Source organism: Uranotaenia lowii, chromosome 1 (genome assembly GCF_029784155.1).
Source record: "Uranotaenia lowii strain MFRU-FL chromosome 1, ASM2978415v1, whole genome shotgun sequence".
Classification (NCBI taxonomy): Eukaryota; Metazoa; Arthropoda; class Insecta; order Diptera; family Culicidae; genus Uranotaenia; species Uranotaenia lowii.
The window spans coordinates 155,376,880-155,392,253 of NC_073691.1; the positions used below are offsets into that span (position 1 = coordinate 155,376,880).

Here is a 15,374-nt window from a genome sequence, read left to right on the forward strand (position 1 = left end):
TGAACCAATCCATTTTTTTTTTCTTTTTGATAGGAGTTTAACCCGTTAAGGTCATTCTTCCTCGCCAATCCATTTATGTATACATTATTTTCAAAGTAATTTTAACGGTACAATTTGTTTCTTTCCTCAAATGCCACATGAGTAACTATTATTTAGTAAAATGTGTTAAGTTGAATAGTTCTTTCGAATGTTTAACTGGTACTTCACACGCAGTTTCTTAAATCTGCTCGCACGAATAGATGGATGCAATTTAAAATCGTTTGCGTAGAGTAAGCACAAGTTGTTATATTGCCAGCACTGTTACTTTTACAGTAGCGGCCTTTGCCAGAAAGTTAGTTTTGAAATCAACAGCAGAAACAGAAAGCAAAGACTTTCGCGGTGCAATCAAAACAGTGATATTTTTTCAGATTCCTTTCGTCGTGACGCGTATTTTTTGCCCTCTCAGATTTGGGAATAAAACAAAAAACGCAACGATAACGTCGTGTAAAGATTAGTCAATCGCGTTAATGAATACGGGTGATTAGGATGCAGTGTTGACCGCACGCAAGGGTGTGTGATAGTGGTTTGTTTTTAATGTGCAAAGTGGCAGTGATTCTGATGGTATATTTTTACGTCATCAAGGGGGCATTATTCCATTTTTGATAAGATTGGTCGATGCTCAGGAATGGGGCTGCATCCACCTACCAAGAAATGAGATAAGTGCAAATATCCCTGCTTTTGTCTGTGGTGATTCAAAATAAGTTTGGGGTAGGGTTTCGAAACCTACAGTCGAAAGTAAAATATATCTACACAATATTATTTGAAGAAAAAAAAAAAACAACAGGTGAGAATGAGTGGGGAGAAATTATTTATGCGTAGCCACAGCGAGGAAGATTCGGTGGTCGGAACACCGATCAGTAAATCTCCCTCGTTGGCATCGATTCGCGAAAACCTTGGCGGCCGGGCCGAAAGCTACTCATCTCTGTCGGCCTACCTTCCGTTTGGTTCTTCCGGCGAAAGCGATGGCCAAAGGAAGCGGCGTGCTGGTAAGTACCTACACTTTTGTTTACATTCAACGGGGAGCATTCCAGCCAGAAATTCCGTCGAACAGCTTGTCCTGAAAGATTGTGGGTGGGTCAGCATGTATTGTTATTTTTATGAGGTTTTCTTGACTAGGTCGTAGAATCGTACAAGAATTATGGAATATGATTCTATTGTACTAATTGAATAATATTTGCTGAATTCTACAAAAAAAAGTTAGGTACCCGAGTTTTCGTAAGAACTTAACGAAAAAACACGTTTAAAAATTCCATGTCGCGCCATTGACCATTTATTTTAAGAGAGTTGTAGCTTTCAGAGATTCATAATTTGCCCAGATATGTTAGATTGAAATCAATCTTAAAAAATTAAATTTCACAATGTTTAGAAAATTCAATAGAAAAAGTTATAATTATTTCTGACAGCAAAGAAGGAAGCCTACAAAACGCGCTGACTTATGCTTTCAAAAGAGTTTTTAATCTTCGTCTAAATTCCCGTGTATTACAAAACAGGGAATGAATAAAAATAAAATTCATCTTTGTTTTGGAAAGTTAAAACTATTCATAGTCATCATACTTAAGCCCTACATTTTCAATATATTCCTCAAAACCCTTGAATCTCAAAAACTGTTCAATAAATTCTCCGTTCTATATTCTTGAAAATTTGTTCAGGCAAATGAAAAAAAAGTCAAAAATTCCTTCCAAATCCAGCATTTTTAATGCCCGAGTAAAATTCCCTTCAGTAGACCTTTTCATTTTATTTTTGTCAGGGTCTTTCGTGATATTCATTTCCAAAATACTTATAAACTTAGAAACCTTATCACTTTAAAAGCTTATAACAGCATTTTTCCGATTTGTCTTTTTCTGTATCATTTCACAAGATATTTATATTTTTTTGTATGTTGGAAATTTTGACTTACATTGTTTTTCTGGATCAATAATAAATCCTCTGTAAAAAATGTCGGTGTGTGTGATAGATTTCTGAACGACATCAAGTATGGCATAGGCGTCTGAACTAAAGAAAGAGCATTTGCCCGGAAGGGACAGACTTCTATTGCAGATTGATTTATCTTTATTCAGGTTTGTTCGTCAAATCCTTAAACAAAGAACCATTACATTAGCGATAGCTATTTGTCACTTTCCACTTGTCATATTCCCTAACCTATTTCTTAATGAGTATTCCGATGTCGCATAATTTCTTTCTCTCTGAGCACTGATTTCTCTCATTTTAACACAACTTTACAGCTGTCATCAGCAATCATTGATCCCTGGGTGGATAATAATCAATGATGTTTAAAAAAAAAAATAAAAAAAATCGCATATACGGTTTTTCTATTTAAATCAGTTTTTTTTTTATTAAAATAGAATTTTTTTCAATAAACTGCTTTTTAAGGAAAAAAATCTACCATCCAAAATTTCTTCCGTCATGTATATATGTAACAATTATGATTCATGATTTTATACGTTCACCAAAAGGCAGGGAAAGCCAATGCTTTTTAAACTAAATTCACATCGATTCGACATTTTATACATCCATCGCTTCGAAATAAAAATACACGCCTAGGTCTGATTAGCGAATTGACGATCGTTCAAAAAATTATGTCAAATTCCTTCGTACACTCCAAACAGATTATGTGAACAGAATTCATGTAGTTTTCATGTGTGGTGTAGATGAGTTCCATTTGAAGGCCGAAGGGTATGTGAAAACAACGTTGATCAAATGTTGATAGGGATTCGCTCTGCTATATACATTTTATATTTTTAAACTGTTAGATTTTTACTTTTTTGATAAGTGGTTTTTAATCGTGAACAATCAAGCTGGATATACTAGATATCGCACCAGCACTAAATTTTACTTCGGGAGTCTGGACTTTCGATTTCCGACTTACTTCTAATAAAGAAAATGATTTATTATTTGTAATAATTTTGGCTACTTTTCGGTCTTGGGAATCAACCAAACAACTTAGATTTTGAAACGCCCATGGGTAAGGTTGCCAGAATTTTTTCAGTACCAATACGGGCCGGATAAATCCTGGCAATTTTATCTAAAAATCTGGCAAAATCCGGGTATTTATTTAGAAACTTTCGACCAAAAATCCGGGCAATATCCGGGCAAGTTTGTTCAAAACTTAGGAATTATTAAGCAAAAATCAAGAAAAAAAACTTGAAATATATATTTTTTTTTTCATTAAATCTTATCAGTTTTGTTAATATCGAATTTAAGCCTTCCAAAAAAATTTTCAAAATCATTTTTATAAAAATTGCTCAGAAATTTTCAATTTTGACGCATAAATTAAAAAAATGTGCAACACAATTGGTTTTTTTTGTTTGATTTGGCAGTGAATAAATCCGGGCAACCGGGCCGGTCCGGATTTTTCCTAAATTTGTATTATAAATCCGGGCAAACCCGGATAAAACCGGGCAATCTGGCAGCCTTACCCATGGGAATTTCAAAAGCTAAATTGTTTGATTGAATCCCAAGACCGAAAAATAGCCAAAATTATTACAAAACATCAATCTCACGTTCGAAAACATAAATTTAATGATTTATTATGTTTCTAAAAATTAGATTTGATTGCACAATAGACCGTCTATACTTGGCGGATCAATGGATTTTCACCCAAACTAAATGTGGCTTTGTGTTGACAAATACAGTTATCTTGATTTCACGTTCGGGTCAAGTGATTTTTGATTTGCTTCTAAGTGTTTCACGTAAATCTATCAAGTCCGGAACCGGTCTTATTGTGATCCTAGGAAGTTCTCTGTCACACGAATTTACAATGAAACAACTCCAGTAGAAATAAGTTTTATTGTGGGCCCTGGTCAGCTCTGTAAACTCGTCAATCACAATTTGCGGAATATCCACCAGGTCCAAGAAAAAAAACTCCATTACAAATCACTGACTTTTAGGTTTTTTCTTCATCGATTTTGAGTAGAAGCTTTTATTTAAATCATTGATTTAAATCAAACCTCACTGACAAGTGATTTAAATCATGATTTCAATCGTGATTTTCTTGAAGAATGGGGTTAAAGTATGGGGTTCCGCAGAGTTAATGAAAACACGTCTTGGAAGATTGAAGTTATATTTGCGAATGATTGAAAAACTTATGAGCTAATGACATTGGAGTATCTCGATTGCTGTGATTAGTTTCGCCTAGGATCGGCCTACTCCAACACTCCTCCTCGATCGGTTGATTCTAATCCAGCGTCGATCGCCAACTTCTTGAGTCGTGTAGCCGAAAGGGGTTTCGTCAATAGATCGGCTACCATGTCTTCAGTCGGACAATAGACGACGTCGATCTCCTTCTTCTGCTTGAGGTCTCGAACGAAGTGGTATTTCGTGGCGATGTGCTTCGTCCGATTGCTGAACTTTTCGATATCCAGCATATTGAGACAACTCTGGTTGTCCTCGTTGATTGTAACGTATCCATTCTCATCCATGTCGGCCAACAAGCGGGTCAGCTAGATCACTTCCTGTGACGCCTCGGATGAATTCGGCTTCCGCTGTGGATAAGGAAACGCACGTTTGCTTCCTGCAGCTCCAGCTTATGGTACCTCCACGAAACATGAAGACTTGACCACTGTTGGATTTTCGATCTTCAATGTTCTCCGCCCAATCCGAGTCAGCATATCCTATCAACCCGGACCTATCTCCAGCTCTGCTTAATCGAAGACGATATAAAGTGGCTGGTTCCTTTCAGGTAGCGGATTACCCTTTTGACCTCTTTCCAATCTCCTTGCGTGGGGCAGCTGGTATGGCGACTCAGAATGGACACCGATGCTGATATGTCCGGTCTGGTGTTGACTGAAAGGTAGAGAAGTTGACCAATTACCTTCTGGTACGCTTGATTATCAGACAACGGCGCCTCCTTCCTTTCCTGCTTGATATAACCCGGATCCAACGGAATTTTGAAGTTCTTGGCATCCGCCATACCCGTCTCTCGAATGATTTGATCGATGTACTGCTGCTGGTTCACGAAGAAATCGTCTTTCTCGTCTCGCTGAACCTCAATTCCGAGATAGTAGTGGATGTCTCCAAGCTCACTCAGTTCGAATTGCTTCTTCAAAGCAGCAATCAAAGTTTCAAGCTCAATTATCTCGCTAGCTACTACCAAGTCGTCAACGTAAACCAGCACGTAACAGGCTTTTCCATCCTTCACCTTCCGATAGAGACACGGATCCGCTTTGCATCGCTGGAAACCTTGCTTGCAAAGCACGGAATGCAGCTTGGAATTCCATGCCCTGGCAGCTTGTTTCAGACCGTAAAGGCTCTTCCTTAATCGGCACACCTTGTGCTCTACTCCTTCTGCGATGAAACCGGGTGGTTGCGCCGCATGTATATCTCCTGCTCAAGATCGCCGTGGAGAAATGCGGTCTTCATATCGTACTGCTTAACCACCATTTTCCGCTTAGCAGCAACGGCCAACAACATGCGGAAGGTAGTCTGGCGCACCACCGGAACGATTACTTCGTCGTAGTCGCATCCATACTTCTGTGTGAACCCTGAAGTCGGGCTTTGTAGCGAATGATGGTTCCTCGTTCGTCCCGTTTCGTCTTGTACGTCCACTTGCAGCCAACGACCTTTCGATTTCTCGGGGGATCTACCAATTCCTAGGTTCCGTTTTTCATCATCGCGTCGTACTCCTCCTGCATTGCAGCCGACCAACGATCGCCGTCATCACCGCCAAGGGCCTCTCGGGGGGTTTGGGGATCACCTGTTGACCGTTTGGATTTCTTGGCTCGCTTGGAATTGCGACACGTCACCACCAGTCCTTGTTTGGGCTCGGATGCCTGCGTTACCACCAGCTGGCTTGTGGCGACCAAATTTGCTTGACTCGTGCGATGAAGCAACTTGCAACTTGCCTGGAACTGCGCGCTCCCGTCCGCTGCGCCTCAACACCTGTGACACGGGTGGATTTGAAGTAGAGTGCGGGGAGAGCGCATTGGGAATAGTCACGTCACGTGGAGGATGTAGTTGTCGGTCTTCTTCATCTGATTCGTCATCGGTAGGGATGTCTTCATTCGATTTGGGACCTTCGGATTCCGGAACGTTTCGTGAAGTAGTCGGAACCATCGTCTCAGGGGTAACTGGAACGTTTCGTGCAGGATACTGGACAACCGATTCCTCAAAGTCCAGCTGTATGTACACCGGTTGAGGATGTTGAATTCTGACGACACCCGATGCTGATTGCGACTTTGCTCTTCCTTCATCCAGAAACGTAACATCCCGGACCTTCGTCAAAGAGCGTGTCTTGATGTTGTACACTCTATACGCCTTGGAGTTTTCTTCGTAGCCAACAAGGATGCACTCTTCAGCTTTGGCGTCCCATTTGCGTCGTTTTTGTTTCGAAAAGTGAGCCATCACCGTAGTTCCGAAAAATCTCAGATGCGATAAATCCGGCTTTCTTTCTGACCAGATTTCCTCAGGCGTCTTGGTGTGACCCTTGGTTGGTGACCGATTCAACAGGAAAACGGATGTGGACACCGCTTCTGCCCAGAAGCGCTTCGGAAGACCGGCTTCGAAGAGTAAACACCAGGCTCGTTCGACAATAGACCTGTTGACTCGCTCCGCCAAGCCGTTTTGCTCCGGGGTGTAATCGGTGGTTATTTGGTGTTTGATGCCAAATCGTTCCAAAAAGCTTAGGAAACCTCGATTTGTGTACTCTTTCCCATTATCCGTTCGAATGGTCTTGATCTTGCAACCCTGTTGTCTTTCGGCCATACTGTGGAAGGATTGGAACGCTTGTAGCACCTCGGACTCGGACTTCGTCGCCAAAAAATAGACGAAGATCTTCCTGGATTTATCGTCCACAAACGTGATGTAGTACCGATTTTTCCCAATCGAAAGTTCCTCCATCGGCCCGCAAACGTCTGAATGGACCACCTCGAGCACCTCGTTCGCTCGTGAACCGTCTTTGCTGAAAGGTAAATGGGTTTGTTTTCCAAGGGGACAAATCTTACACGCATCACCATCATCATCTTGAAATTGGACTCCGGATACCAGGCCATTTCGGAGTTGCTTCAGATTTCTTATGTGTAGGTAACCCATTCTGCTGTGCCAAATCGATTGAGTTCCACCGGACGAGCAAGCCAAAGATTGATGGGACTTCTGACCATCGAACTTGAATAATCCATTCACCTTCGTTCCGGTTGCGAAAACCTCTCCGTCGGAATTGACAACAGCGCACCCGCTATTTTCGAAAATGACCTTGTTCCCGTTCTCGACAATTTGGCTAACGGACAGTAAGTTTGTCGAGAGACCCGGAGTAAACTGGACATTTCGAACGTTGATTTCACCTGGGTTGAGTCGTGACTTCAGCTTCGCATCTCCGATGGACACAACAGCCATCGCTTCTTGATTGGCAGCAACCACGGTACCACTGCCTCGGCGCCGATTCTCGAGCAGATTTTTGTCGTTGGTTAAAAAAATGGGATGTGGCCCCTGAGTCAAAGTACCACTCACCATTTCGAGCTTGATCCACCGTCGACAGCACCGTGCAAAATGCGTTGTCCTTTCTGACTCCTTTCCGGTTCCTCTTCGGGCAATTCCTGGCAATGTGTCCGAGAACACGCATGGCATCTCGGACCCTTCGGCTCTTCGTTGTGTGACTTCGATTCATGATGACTTCTCGGTTGGGTTTGAGAATTGTGTTGGACCTTCCGGTAGTTCTTGGTAACGAGTGCAGAACCTACAGCCGGATCCTCGCATTCTTGAAGCAGCTTGGTTTTGATGAGATCGCCTTTGATCTCGATGCCGGAATTTGAAATCGCCATTACCATCGGGCGGTACTCGGAGGGAAGGCCAGCAAGCAGCAATGCTCCAACTCATTCGTCGCTGACGTCGAATCCGATGCCTCTAAGTTGGTGGGACGTTGACGTGATTCGATTAACGTACTCGGCCATCGAACCACAGTTCTCAAGCTTCGTGTTGATCAGGTTTCTGGGCAAACCAACCTTGCGTTCCGTGCCGGAGTCTTCAAACGCTCTCTCCAGATTCGGCCAGACCTCATGTGCAGTTTCGGCTTCCTGAACGTGCACGTAATTTATCGGATCCAAAAGCAGGATTATCTTCGCCTTCGCCTTGCGATCTTTTCTAGGATCAATCGTTGGCCTCGCACCGGTATCAGTTACGGTCGGCTTCACCACATCCCACAGCTTCTCCAATTCCAGGTATATACACACGGCAAACTTCCAACTGGACCAGTTGTCGCGCCCTGTTAGCCTTTGGATTCCGGCTAGACTTGAGATTGAAGCGCTCGGACCGTCACCGCCGCCAGAGGAGTCGCGTTTGAACCGCCCGCGGGATAAGACGTGTTTTCTTAGCCTTGTGATCGCCGCGCAAATTTTTACTTAGCAGTGTCTATATCACGGACATCCTTTTGAAAGGATTAAACTTTGTTGTTGTTATTTTGCTTTCGCGACTACTGCTCGTTGAAAAGAAGTGTCTGGCGTTTACACTTTTGCGATGGTGGATTCTAATCCACCTTGGGCTGGTCCAGCCCAAATACCGAAGCAAAATTTTGGAAGAACGCTCCCATCCTGGATGGATCCTAGAGGATTACATGGCGACTTGCAATTTTTAGTTCTTAGAGCCCGAGAGGACCACAAACTACCCGCAAATCCTTTCATCGTCTCCAAATCGATCGACCGGGCTGCCGGACGAAATGATGGAGCCAACCCCATAAATAACGGTGAAGCATATCTGCTGAAAATTCGGAGCACCGACCAGGCCAACAAATTGAAAAAGCTGACAGAACTGATTGACGGAACAAAAATTTTTATTGCTCCGCATGCAACCCTAAACACCTGCCAATGCGTGGTTTCCTGTCGGGAAGCCCAGGGACTTTCCGATGAAGATCTACAAGAGAACCTAGCCGACCAAGGTGTGACAAAGGTATACCGCTTTGTCAAAAAGGTTGACGGGAAATCCATCCCAACAAATTCCATGGTTTTGACCATTAGTGGAACAGTACCCCCAGCCTTCATTTACTTCGGCTACATCCGAACACCAACCCGGCCGTACTACCCTAGACCGCTCATCTGTCTGAAATGTGGAAAATTTGGACATTCGAAGCTCCGATGCCAGGAACCCGAAAAATGCCTCAACTGTGGTGAATCTGGAACACATCCGAACTGCAAAAAGGATCCGCATTGCTTAAACTGCGACGGGAACCACTCCGCCTTGAATCGCTCCTGCCCAGTCCAAAAAGAAGAACAAGAAATCGTAAAAATTCGTGTTGATTCTGGCATCTCCCAAGGTGCTGCAATTAAGGAATACCGGAAACGACAAGCAGCCTCTAAAAACATCTGTAAGATACAACAACGTCTCGCGGTTTCAGATGATCGCGAAAATCAGTAGGATTTAAGAATTGCACAACTCGAACAACAAGTAGCCCAACTTTCAACCCAGCTGATGCTTCTCCAAACGAATCCCGAATCCGACTCCATCACTGAAACGGATACAGATAACTCGGACAATACCATGGTCACCAACGACAGCCAAGCCAGCCTTCAATCAAAATCATCTAAGCGAAGTCGACGCAATCGGAAACCCAAAGGAAACAAACCAGAGAAAGAAACTGCAACCCCCAAAAAACCTTGCATAGAAACAAGCTGCCAACCCGGTTCTTCACAATCTTCCCACCCTGGACTCCCTACACAACAGAAAATCGGTAAGAACATTCCAATTAATTTCATTCGCAATGGCCCCAAACCCACTTAATATTTGCCACAACCACCAAGTTAATCCACCAACGTGGAGTACAACATTCTGCAACAATAGACCGGTCAATACACCTTCCCAAAAAAGCAAAATTTGTTTGGCAATACAATGGAATCTCTTCGGCTTACGAGCTCGCGCATCTGAGTTACAGATTTTGTCCACCCACTTCTCCCCCATTGTATTTGCTTTACAAGAGACCTTAGCTCCATCACACCTCATACCAACAGATTATATCAAAGGCTATCATCTCCACCTTCAACATCACCCGAGCTCACAAGGTGCAGGGCTTGCAGTTAAAAATGGTTACCCATATACATCTCTGAGGATCAATTCATCCCTGAACGTCATTGCCATCCGTCTTAGATCCCCCATCGAAATTTCAATAGTGTCACTTTATCTCTCTCCAAAACTGTCTTTCCAAAAATACCGAGATGAACTAGAGAATATTATTACTCAACTCCCAGAACCGGTCTTAATCATGGGCGATTTTAACGCCCACTCCACGGAATGGGGCTCATCCCATACCGATAGAAAAGGATTCTTCCTCGAGTGCTTCAAAGACGATAACAACTTAACTATCCTAAATAACTACCTGCCTACAAGAATTTGTCCTAGTACCGGCAACATGTCAGCTCTAGACATAAGCCTTGTCAGCTGGGATATAAGCTCAAGATTTGGTTGGAAAGTTTTAGAAGACTCCCACGGCAGTGACCATTTCCCCATTTCAATCTCTTTAGAACACCCAACCTCAAAGTCCACCATCCGTCAGAGATGGAAATACGATGAGGCTGATTGGATAGGATACCAAATTGACATCGAACAACACCTACAGAAAGAAACTATAGAAAATATTGATGCCTTCACCAAACTTCTGTTCGACACAAGCCTTAAACATATTCCCCGAACAAGTGGAACCCCGGGTAAACCATCAGTTCCTTGGTGGAGCCCAGAAATACGGGACGTCGTTAAACTTCGTCGAAAAAAGCTACGGTACCTTAAACGCCTCCCGAATGACGACCCCCGAAAAGATACAGCATTTGCCGATTTTAAATCTGCACGCTCAACAGCTCGTTCACTAATCAAGCAAGCAAAACAGGCGAGCTGGGAAAAATTCGTGGATGAAATAAATCCTTCCACGCCCTCTGCAAAACTTTGGGATAAAATAAAACGGCTGAACGGATCAGGCAGATACAGTCGCTTTCACCTCATGCTTAACCAACACTACAGCAACGACCCTTCACAGTTAGCAGAATCTTTTTCAAAATTTTTCTCCTCTGTCTCATCAGCCGACTCAAACTCTAACCAAAATCCAATAGACTTTTCCACTCACCAACAATTTGAATACAACAATGTTTTTACACTATCTGAGCTCGACAAAGCCCTCACCAACGTTAAAGGACGCTCTGCAGGAATGGATGAAATAGGCTACCCTTTGCTTAACCCTTTAATGCATGACTTTTTTAAAATGAGAATAAAAGCTATTGATTCAGTGAAATAATATAATTTTAATTCGAATAAGACAACTGAACTGGTTTGAAGCTGATATTTTAAGTATTTCAAAAGTTATGGCCCTTCAAAGTTGAAAAATATTTTTTGAAATTCTTAATTCATTTCAATGCGACTTTGAAAATTTCTTCCAACCCTCATTAGTAGGGTGCAGGAAAGCGTTTGCGATTGATTGAAATTAAAAAATTTATTAGAATTTGCAAATCTGAAGAAATAACAACGATTTTCCAAAAACTACTTTTTTCAAAAAAATAAATAAAATTGATTTTTGCCATTTTTCCGCTTACTTTGTAATATATCTCATAAATACATTGATATATCGTTGAAAACATACCATGGGCTAATTCCTTTTAATCTCTAGAGCATTTTTTGTGAAAACATTAGTCAAAAATATCCACGCGTTTCCAAGATATTTGAATTTTGATTAGTGTTGTTTTAAAACAACACTATGCATTAAAGGGTTAAAAACCTTCCTCCCATAGGTAAAACCATCTTTTTAAATATTTTAAATAAGATCTGGCAGAGTGGCACCATCCCTAGGCAGTGGAAAGAAGGACTAGTGATCCCCATCCCAAAGCCAAAACAAGATCTGCACCAACTGAACAGTTATCGCCCGATTACTCTATTAGACTGTTCGGGCAAGATACTCGAACGACTAGTCAAACGACGTTTGGTATCTATTATCGAGACATCCAATCACCTGAATCTAAGACAATTTGGTTTTCGACCTGGTTTCTCAACGGACGACCATTTAACAACATTTGAAAACTTTCTACAAAACTCCCTATCTAAAAATTGGCATACAGAATGCCTCTCACTGGACATATCAAAAGCGTTCGATCGAGTCAGCCGCCACAAAATCCTCTCCACCATAAAAAAGTGGGGAATACTCGGTCGAATGGGAAAGTTCATCCAAAGTTTTTTATCTGACCGATCATCCAGAGTATTTGTCGATGGCGCTTATTCAACTTCCTGTGCAGTCAACAACGGAGTACCTCAAGGCTCGGTTATCGCCCCCACACTTTTCCTGATAGGAATCTATTTTTGAAGTGGTTCCTAAGGACATAGAAGTACTTGCATATGCCGACGACATCATCCTACTTTCATCCTCTCCATTCTCTCGTATTGCCCGGGAAAAACTTCAACTCGCTGTTGGACAAATCGCTGACTGGGCTCCTTCACTCGGTTTCATTTTTGCCCCAGATAAGTCGAAACTGGTACATTTTGGCCCAAACAGGAGAAGACTACACAAGATACAACCGCTCACACTGAACAATAAAGCTGTTCCCCTAGTTCGATCCTTCCGAATTTTAGGCGTCTGGGTTGACGATCAGCTCAAATTCAGGAACCATATCAACCTTGTTCGGAAGGCCACCACCAACAAGCTGAATATTCTGAAAAAGATCTGTAGTCCTAGAGGTGCAGGTTCACGTACATCGTTGCTTCTGTTCCTACACGGCTGGTTGCTGCCAACAATGCTTCACGGCCTGGGATTCTTCAGTCGAGGACATGACATCATCCGGAAAAGATTGGAACCGATCTATAATCAAGCAATACGTATCATTAGTGGAGCCTTTAAAAGTAGTCCCATCCCATCTCTAATGGCAGAAAGCGGTCAATTACCGTTCAAATACATCCTAGCGAGAACTTGAACTATGAAATCGATCAGATGGTTGTCACTAAACCGGAGTCCCGATGTTCCAATGGTTCTTCGAGCTAACAGTTTCCTAAATACATTCCATGGTACCATACCTCCAATCTGTCACCGCAAAGAGCCTAGGCTACTACAATGGAACTCAAAAATCCCAAAAACAGATTTATCGCTCCTTTCCAAAATTCGAGCTGGTGATAATCCGTCCATAATTTTGCCTCAATTCCGCTACACAGTAGAAAACAAATACAAAACATTTCCAAAGTTCTACACCGACGGCTCAAAAACACAGAATGGCCGGGTTGGCTGCGGCATACACGGAGACTCCGTAAACATTTCGCTCCCCCTCCCATCAATATGTTCTGTATTCAGTTCTGAAGCATTTGCTCTATTGTGGGCCGCAAAAAATGTCTGTCCCCCCTCTGGCTCCGTCATCTTTTCCGACTCCGCAAGTGCGTTAAAAGCTGTAGCTGCTGGAAACCTTAAGCACCCCTGGATTGCTCAATTGTCAGAAGTCGCCACCCTGAAAAATATCTCACTTTGCTGGATACCAGGACATTCTAATATACCTGGAAACGAAAATGCCGACCTTCTAGCATCGGCTGGCTGTCAGTTGGACCCTCCAGAGCAAGAAATCCCTTCTCTCGACGCTGTCAAATGGTTGAAGCAGCATATTTACCATATTTGGTCCCAGGAGTGGAACAACCTATCAGACAACAAGCTTCGAGAACTGAAAAATACCCCCGAACCATGGAGAGACCGCACATCGTTTCAAGAAAGGCGTATGTTAACACGCCTTCGCATAGGGCACACCAATTATACGCACGGATACCTGATGGATAAAGATGATGCTCCTATCTGTGAAGCGTGCCAGGTTCCCCTAACAATTAAACACATCATCATAAACTGCACTTTCTACCAACAAGCTCGACAGGATTGTGATCTTGCAGATAACCTTCGGCAGGCTCTCTCCAATTGCCCCGACGAAGAGAAAAAGATTTTAAAATTTTTCCGACAAACCAAACTCGCAAGACTGATATGAAGAAACTGTCAAATGACGACTACAAATAATGAATGCCACTTGACACTGAGGAATAGAGGATGAATAACGCGATAGCGTTAAAATCCTAGAAAAAAGAATTTAAAAAAAAACAGCCGCCAGAACTTCCAACTGCAGAAAACATTTCGGTTCTTCAAATCGTCCTGACTGGGCCCATAACCTCTTGAATGAAAACACGTCTTGGAAGATTGAAGTTATATTTGCGAATGATTGAAATACAGTGAAAACCCGATTTTATCACCCCCATGATGAATTTTAGAGTGATAAATCGGGGAGAGTGATAAAATCGGGAGATTTCGAAAAAATGATTTTAATCCGTCATAATCTAATAAATTACTACAAAAACGTATATTAACCCAATAAAACAGTGTAGAGGTTTTGTAGTAGACATTCTCTTTTTTGACATATTACTAGTTATAGGTCTTTTTTGCATCAAAACATCATTCAATATTGGTTTTACGCATCTTTAAACACATTTTTTCGACCGGTGTTAGTAGAAAAATTAAATAATCTGTAATGGTTCAAATCCTAATAATCTTGTTATTTCTTTTGGTTATAATTTAATGAAGATAAGATTCAAAGCTTCCGTTCAAATCAAAATAAAAAAAATTAATGTGCCTGTCACATATTTCGCCTCTAAAAATTCCTGGATGACTCGAATGATTTTCCAAAACTGGTTCCTCTAGGACTTCGTACCAGCAGTACGCAAATTTTCATCCGAAATGTCTGTTCCTCCTAAACCTGTGTTGTTACTGGATAATTGCTCAGCACATCATATGAATGATGAGCTAAAAAGCGATGATGGTTTGATAACTATTTTTTATGCCTCCAATTGTGACTGCAGTGATTCAACCCATGGACCAGAATGTAATTCAGAACTGTAAACTAAAATATCGTCAAAAACTTTTGCTACATGTCATGGCTCGCGAAATCGATATCGATCAAAGCTTGAAGAGCATAACGTTGAGGGATTTATGTTTCTGGATGCATGATGCTTGGAGTGAAATAAAGCGTACAGTAATGCAGTAGTCGTGGAAGAAAATTGGAATTAATTTGAATAACAAACTCGTTGACGAAGATAGTGTTCCCTTGATCCATTTGATTGATGTGAACAACCGCGATGAAACTATTTTGCCACAGGACCCTGAGGAGAGATATGCAAGTAAAGCTTTTACGAATGAAGAAATTCTGAACATGACGCTGGATGATCAGTCAGCATTAAACGAGCCCCTCGAATCATTGGAGCCATTAAAAATTTCGGATGTAGCACCAGACTCAGAATCAGCGGCATCTGCCCCAAATGATTCATGTGAAATTTCAAGAAACATAATTGATGCTGAAGCTGTACGTATGTTGGACAACATAGTTGATTGGGCTGATGCTTCAGATCTCTCTATAGATCATGTCATCTTCTTGCAA

At 42.0% G+C, this 15,374-nt stretch overlaps 1 protein-coding gene across 1 annotated transcript in view; it reads left to right on the forward strand.

The window, feature by feature from the left end:
• The first annotated feature begins 343 nt into the window (after nt 1-343).
• The window catches only part of LOC129740625 (protein RUFY3), a 114,712-nt gene continuing 99,681 nt past the window's right edge, over nt 344-15,374 (forward strand). Inside the window, exon 1 of the mRNA XM_055732356.1 lies at nt 344-1,025. Coding sequence (XP_055588331.1) covers nt 830-1,025 — 196 coding nt within the window. The 5' untranslated portion in view covers nt 344-829. The remainder of the gene's footprint in view (nt 1,026-15,374) is intronic.